The sequence below is a fragment of the Austrofundulus limnaeus genome, unplaced genomic scaffold, assembly GCF_001266775.1.
Source record: "Austrofundulus limnaeus strain Quisiro unplaced genomic scaffold, Austrofundulus_limnaeus-1.0 Scaffold1973, whole genome shotgun sequence".
NCBI classification, from domain to species: Eukaryota; Metazoa; Chordata; class Actinopteri; order Cyprinodontiformes; family Rivulidae; genus Austrofundulus; species Austrofundulus limnaeus.
Genome location: NW_013954375.1, coordinates 8,532 through 15,888, shown reverse-complemented (window position 1 = coordinate 15,888; position 7,357 = coordinate 8,532). Strand labels below are relative to the sequence as shown.

General features: G+C 32.9%; 1 protein-coding gene across 1 annotated transcript; it reads left to right on the top strand.

Moving 5' to 3' along the window:
- Positions 1-2,290: 2,290 nt before the first annotated feature.
- Positions 2,291-7,078, top strand: LOC106536784 (calcium-binding protein 5). Its single transcript, XM_014034109.1, has 6 exons — positions 2,291-2,483; positions 3,020-3,050; positions 3,139-3,282; positions 3,867-3,976; positions 4,162-4,309; positions 4,714-7,078. Exons 1-6 carry the CDS (start codon positions 2,430-2,432, stop codon positions 4,740-4,742), a joined length of 516 nt encoding a protein of 171 aa, XP_013889563.1. The 5' UTR covers positions 2,291-2,429; the 3' UTR covers positions 4,743-7,078.
- The last annotated feature ends 279 nt before the right edge of the window (positions 7,079-7,357 follow it).

Genomic DNA, 7,357 nt, shown 5'->3' with positions numbered 1-7,357 from the left:
CAGCTATGGTTTTTCTACTTTTAGGTTTTATTTACAGTTTTTGCTATAATTTTAGCTATATGATTCAATTATTTTTAGCTTTTAGTTGAAAATTTGCTATTTTTACTTTTTGCCATTGATTTCTTTTTGCTCTCAGCTTTGTTAAATTTGTATCTACAATTTTCCACATTTTAACGTTTAACGGCAGTTTTACTTAATTTTTGCTGTAACTATGATTCGCTAATTTTAGCAGTCAGTCAGCATTCACACTCAAACTTGTGTCTTCGTATTTTAAGAGATGATTGACATACAGTGTGTGTGCAAAGCAGCATTAAATAAAGAAAATGTAACAAAAGGGTAGACTAATAACAAATAAATTCAGAATAAAAGTGTGTGTTTTTCTAATTATAGTTTTCACAACATGTTCAGCTTGATTTCAGTAAACTTGTTTATTCATATATCCCCTTGATGATAAACTGTGCTGTCCTTAAGTATTAAAAGCTATAAAACATCAGCACATAAGCTGTTGATACAGACTCACAGCAAACAAACACAAATATTACCATTAACTCAACCTTTTACAGTAAAAATGTTAATCTGGTTTGTTCCCGCCTGCAAATGGCTACAGTACAGCCTGACATTAAACCTGAAACAAAACAGCTTAAATGTTCTTGCATTAARAAGATGATGCCCTCTGATAAAGTGTCATTTTTCTACAGCTCTTCTGTAGTTTTAGAGAAGGAATACAGTTTTCTGAAAAGAATATCATGAGATATGGACAAGAAACCTAAATACTGCACATATTAAAGAAGTATACAATTTTTGTTTCACTGACTAATAACATTTTGCTCCAAGTAAGAAAAAAGCAAATGAAGAAATGTATTATGAGAGAACAAGAGCATTGAAGCGAGGAACAGATGGTTACCTTCTTGTGATCGCAGCTGCTGACAGTTCACCTCCTCTGAAACTAACCCCTTATGAATATGTATGAACGAGCTGAATTTAGATGATTTTAAAAACTAATTATACYTGATCCAACAAGTTCATGTGAGCACATCCTAACTGGTCATGAGGCGTCGTAGTGAGAGCTCCATATTTTAGCAACCTCTCAAAAGCAAAGAGTACTGGATAAGAAAAGTCAGTAAAGTGATTTGYGGTGTGAAAATTCAGATTGCTCACAGGAAACAGAAGCAGGTTCATTACTAGAAGCACAGAAACACATTTTAAATTAATATTTTTGTCACATCATACAACACAAGTTGGCATGTTTGGTCATTAAGTCTTGTATGTTTTAGTAGGTGAATGATATAAAACAGATGGCAATTTTATTTTATTGCTGTTTACGTTATTTTTAGAGGAAAGTGCTTCATAAAATACAAAGTACTGAGTCAGTAATGTTTCATTTTTTTTATTATTAATGGTCTAACATCCCATTCATGTCCCCATGACCCAACAGTTGAAGCAGATGAACCAKCACATTATACATTTTCTATTGTCCATGAAAACCCCCAAGAAAACTAATTTGATCTGTTGGTGCTCAAAGCATGTGTTGGGGATGACTCTCAGCTACCACCACTCCCAGTTTTAATGTTTATCAAATCAAATAGCACAGTCAGCTATGACTCGCCTCACCTTTTCTTATAATTATGACTTTTTTTCTTTTTTTTTTTTTTGTGAATCCAGGTCATCAGGAAAACCCTTTATGTCAGGACAAAGATGTCATCACGCTGTACATTCACTTTTGTTTTATAATAATTAAAGAACTGTGTTTGAATTTCCAATTCAGTCAGTAAATAAGTGGTGGTGACATATACATGATTAGTGATGCTTTTGTAAATAATTTGTGTAGAATAAAATATAATAAACAACACAATTTGTTTCCTTGTCTATTGGACTTTATAAAACTTTTATAAGTAACTAATTTCAGATATTTATGACATTATCGGATGTGAAAAATGTGATTAGTTAAGTTTTCATTTGTTTCAAAATGTGATGCAAAAAGCTACATTTTATAAATGATGAGCCTGAAAGTGTTGTAGCAAATTTTTTTTATTTGATTTATGATTTTATTCCAGACATGTCAAACTCATTACATTTATTTACAGCAATAATGGTTAAAATTATTTTATAATCAGTTACAATAGTCACTTAAATTTAAATGTATCAATAAAAAAAGGATAATTCCAGAAACATTAATTATTAACTATGAGCCATTATGGGCAACATTAAGCCTTTATTTCCTCTCTGAACCAAAGCTGAAACGATAATCCAGTCCAGACGTCATCCCACATCGCAGCTATGAACGGTTCATTTCTGATCCCAGTTCATCCGCAGAAAGAGGCTCATACTCAACAAGGAACCCAGCAGATCTGGGCTGGTGGCATGTAAGGCAGGACAGGTTGTATTAAGTCAAGAGGCCTAATAGACAGGGATCGTAACTGAGCCTCAGCATGAACTTTAAACAGCCCTGCATCTTTCTTAGAGGAGGAGAAAAGAGAAGAAAAGTAAGTCTGTGTGTTTTGATGATTCGTGGTTTTAAATATATATATTTACTACATGTTTTGATCCTAACAGTTTTCTGAGCAGATTTTAGATTTTATGATTTATTTTCAGGTTCACCTGGAACATTTTCTGTAATTATGATGAGAGATTTTTGTTCTGCAGCGCTTAGGAAAGTTAAACTCTGCTGGTGTAGCTTTTCAATCATCCAGATTATGGTAATCCTAAATGCTTTATTAGAAAGCAACAAGACAAAAAGTATGTTTGCCTTAAATTCAAACCAATATAGAGTAGATTGAAAATTTATTTACAAGATACTGGCACAACAATAGCAACGCTATGAAGAAAATCAACTTTTTAGAAAAATGGCTTCTTTTATGAACTGGAATCAATTTTATTACATGAAATGCTTCATTAGTATGAACATGTCATTTAAAAACACCTAGATAAAATCAGCTCTGGTTTGTTTGGCAGGATTTACCAAACTGTGACAAACTGCATATCGAGCACTACTTATAAATGTATTGTTTTTGTTTTGCAGTCACGAGATCTCACCCATGACGAGATAGAAGGTACATTTCATGTTTCAGCTTTGTTGAGGTAAAACCAACACATGCAAAGTTTTACGATTTAGTTTACTTTCCTATGTATGATTCATAGAGTTAAAAGAAGCCTTTGTAGAGTTTGATAAAGACAAAGATGGCTTCATCACCTGTAAAGACTTGGGGAACCTGATGAGAACGATGGGCTACATGCCGACTGAAATGGAACTGATCCAACTGGGCCAAACCATCAACATGAACTGTGAGTTTTACCATCCAATATTTAAATAATCCAGAGTTTAACTGCATGTAAATCATCTTTAGGGTTTATAACATAAATTGTGCACATTTTGCCATTAAATAAAGCAATTATGATAATAATATTTGACAATAATTACATTGGTTTAGTGTATTTCTTTGTATTCTCCATACTCAGTCAAAAATAACATCAACACAGTTCATTCAGATAAATGATTAAAAAACAATAAATACAGATGTTTTCATGTTAAAATAAATATATGTTGCTGCTGCATTGTCTCCAGATAGTAACAAAGTACATTTACTTTATTGTTACATTTAACACATGAAAATGATACTTTTACTGCTTTACTTTAAAATATAACACTTTAGGAATTTAAATATGACCAGAACTCATGATGAAAGGAGTCAGAAGTACTTTTATTTTTACTTTTATTTCCCCAAATATCATGAGCAGTTTTATGACTTAAGTACTTTTCTGATCCGTGAAGTTATTTTTTTTTACCAAAGACATTTTCTGTTAAGCTATTTTTACTTTTACTTGCTTCTTACTTTCAAGTACTTTATATACTTCTGGTTGTCTCTTAGTGGGGGGACGGGTGGACTTTGAGGACTTTGTGGATTTAATGACTCCCAAACTTCTGGATGAAACAGCCGGGATGATCGGTTTGAAGGAACTAAAAGATGCTTTCAAAGAGGTGAGCTTAAAGGGATAGTCTGSTTATTTTTAATCAGTAGTTAGTGCTTTTTAAACTCCGTCCCCTTTTTTTCCCCCTATGTGCTCTGTGAGTGATGTCGCAGCTAACTATTGACAGAACATCAAATTGAAAATGACAAAAACGTTTTGTTGTTGTTTTTAAGCTGCTGTTTCCATCTCYTGTAGTTTGACATTGATGGTGACGGAGCCATCACGTCTGAGGAGTTGAGGTTCGCCATGATTAAGTTATTGGGCGAACACACCAGCAAAAGGGAAATAGATGAAGTGGTCCGAGAAGTTGACAACAACGGAGATGGAAAAGTTGACTTTGAAGGTGAGCTAAAACACAAAGACTCAGAGACTCAGGCTTACGTAACCTCCTGGTGTCACYGAGTCCGAGGATTGTTCTGTGAAATTACATCATTAATGGGGCTTAAGGAGGAAGTACAATGTAATATGTAGTTATGCAAAACATTGTAAGGGTTTTAGAGCAGAACGATAATGTAACTTTGAAGCCATAAATAACTTTATTAGCATTGTTTGGCTTTTTCTTCTTTAACAGACTGACAAGAAAACTTTTTTAATTTTATTTACATAAAACCTGTTAATTAGACAAAGCTTTATAAACCRTATTTTATTTCAAAATAAAATTCATTTAGTGTGTTTCACTTCACAAGCTTGTTTTCATTTTTTTCTTTAAAACCTTCTGATCAGAATGTTTCTTGATTGTCTTTGCAGAGTTTGTGAAAATGATGTCAAAGAATTAAAGACAACAGAATGAAGACAAGAGAAGCTTTGTTTTATATCAACCTCCTTGTAATTTTCTTTTTATATCAAAAAGCAACATCCTGTTTGGTGTGATTTTCAAAATCTTACAACTTAAGACACATTTGTTTGAAAAATACCGATAMAACCTTACATCAGGATTCTTAAACAACAAATGCCACTATCAGGATGCTTCTTTTTTATATATGTATTTATCAAATGCGGGGTTTTTTTTACCTTAAAATGTCCATAAGTGAATGAGCTAGTAAGCATGTTGTTAAATGTGTAAAATGAAAACATACTGTGTGCGATGTGTGCAGAAATAAAAAACAGCTTTTTTGGTCTAATATATCTAAACCTGTTGACAGAAGTCAAAAATACTCAATGTAAATATATAAAACTGTAGAGTGTTTCCTGAGGAAGTGAGTGTTCTGACCGCAGCCCAAGCTTTAAAAGCTAAAATAAACCAAATATAAAACATAATGATATTTAATGCACATGAATGAATGAGGGAAAACTAAGTTACATGTTGCAAACAGAACCCGTCTCATATGTATTAGTTCTTTTACATTGTTCACACATTAAAATATAATTTTTCCTCACTTAACAAAACTTTACAATAAAATGTATTTTCTGTGTTATTCAAAACACTTTATTTTCATATAAACATGTCTATATTTGTAAAGCCTGCCCCCACAGGTGTTATAAGGGTGCTTAAATTAAAAAGACAGACCCATCACTTCAGTAATATAACATCTGTGCAGGGATGGATTCAACACACAAAGAGGTTTCTCCTTTGTTGCCTTCATGTAATGTTGATGAAATCCAATGATGAGCTAGACAATAAGATTATGCCTAATTTCTATAGCATATTTAGCTTTTCAAAATTCTGAGATAAATGACTATTTTCAAATTACGACTCAGCWTCTTTATGGGGGTACTAATTTATTTTATTTAAAGTGATTGAAATGAGATCCAATTCATTTGTTGAACTCACAGTTGTAAAAAAAAAACGTTTGTATTTTTTCAGACTCCCAGAATGCTTTAATTTTATGTAATGAGAAATAAATACTTATATCAATCTGCAGCATTGATCTTGTTAAATGCTTGGTAAATATGTTTTGATATACCTTTTTTTTTCTTCACACCTCACTTCTCATAATGAAGGTAAAAGTGCTAAAAGTCTTTAAGGTTTAGCACATCAGAGGTTCATGGTGGAAAAAAAATGAATCAGATTATTTGAACAGTTATGTGTTTGACATGGAGAAAAATATCAGAGAATATGTTTACTAAAGAGCTTCACTGAAAGAAAGATTTGTCTCCATCTTAGCTCAACAGGTAAGATATGCAATTTAACGTTAAAACAGACTAAACTATTCCTTTATGCTGACATTTTCTCATTGATTGGAGYCAAAAGCAGCAGCTCTCCTCTGATGAGCTGTGGTTCATCACATGTTATGGATTGTGTTTGCATTGACGTGTAACTAGTTAATAAAAACTATTGATTAGCTGAGGTTGTTGATCAATGATCTCCTGAAAACAGCAGCTGATTCTGCCTCAGCTCTTTCCGCATGACTGCAGCCATGAGCTTCTGTGTTCCTTTACTGACACCTRGAGGGCAAAAGCTCATCAGACATTTGTGTTCTGTGCTGTCAGCCCCTCTGCAATGCTTCTGTCTCTCTGGGATTTTAAGGCTTCTTGTTGGTTTTTGTTTGTTTATGGCTGCTGTAGCTCTGTGGTCGATTTTGTAATCTTGAGGCTGCAGGTTTGAATCCAGGTTGCATCAGAAAAGGCATCCAGCAGAAAAACAWTTGCCAAATCTTGCATGYGAGTTCACTTGCTGTGGTGACCACTACATTTAGTCAGAGCACGAACAGTGTTTCCACTTTCATTTACTTAATCATAAAGACAAAATATCTTTTAAAAGATCATTTTTAATAATGTGGTTTTGTTTTTAGAATTTAATAGCAATTTACTAATCAAATCAAGCATGCATTTAGTGCTGTCCAAGTTTTTAATTTATTTTTAACAACTAAATTAAAATATTAATAAAGTTTGCACATTAAAACTATGAGTCCTGCGGCAGATGTTGCAGTTTTCCAGCATGTATTTTACTCTGAGAGATCTCAGTTTAAATGTGTCCAAGTTGTTTTATTTCAGAGTAACAAATGTCCATAGCTTTCCAGTTTGGATAAAAAAAAAATAGCAAAACCAGCATACAGAATTTATTTTTGATTTAAAAATGTTATGTGTTTATTTTAATGGCACAAAACTTCTTTTGAGCTCATGTCACTTGAAGTTAAATTCTAATTTTACAGTAACAATTCTGTGTAAAACGTTTACATATCATGATTCCAACTCTTTTGTTTTGTTATGTCCCTCGCAAGCATGAATTTGTTTCTCACAAAACAAGAACATGAATTAAAAGCTTAAAGTCGGCACGTTAATCCAGACTGAATAACCAGTGTCATGTCATCTTTAGGCAACAGATTGCCTGTGTAATAACGATTTTTGTTTTCCAACCACTTTGCTCATTTGCCATATTTTACTAATGCTGTTGCATAAGAATAAAGCAGCATGAAAGTTGCTTACACAGGAAACCTAACATGTGAGGATT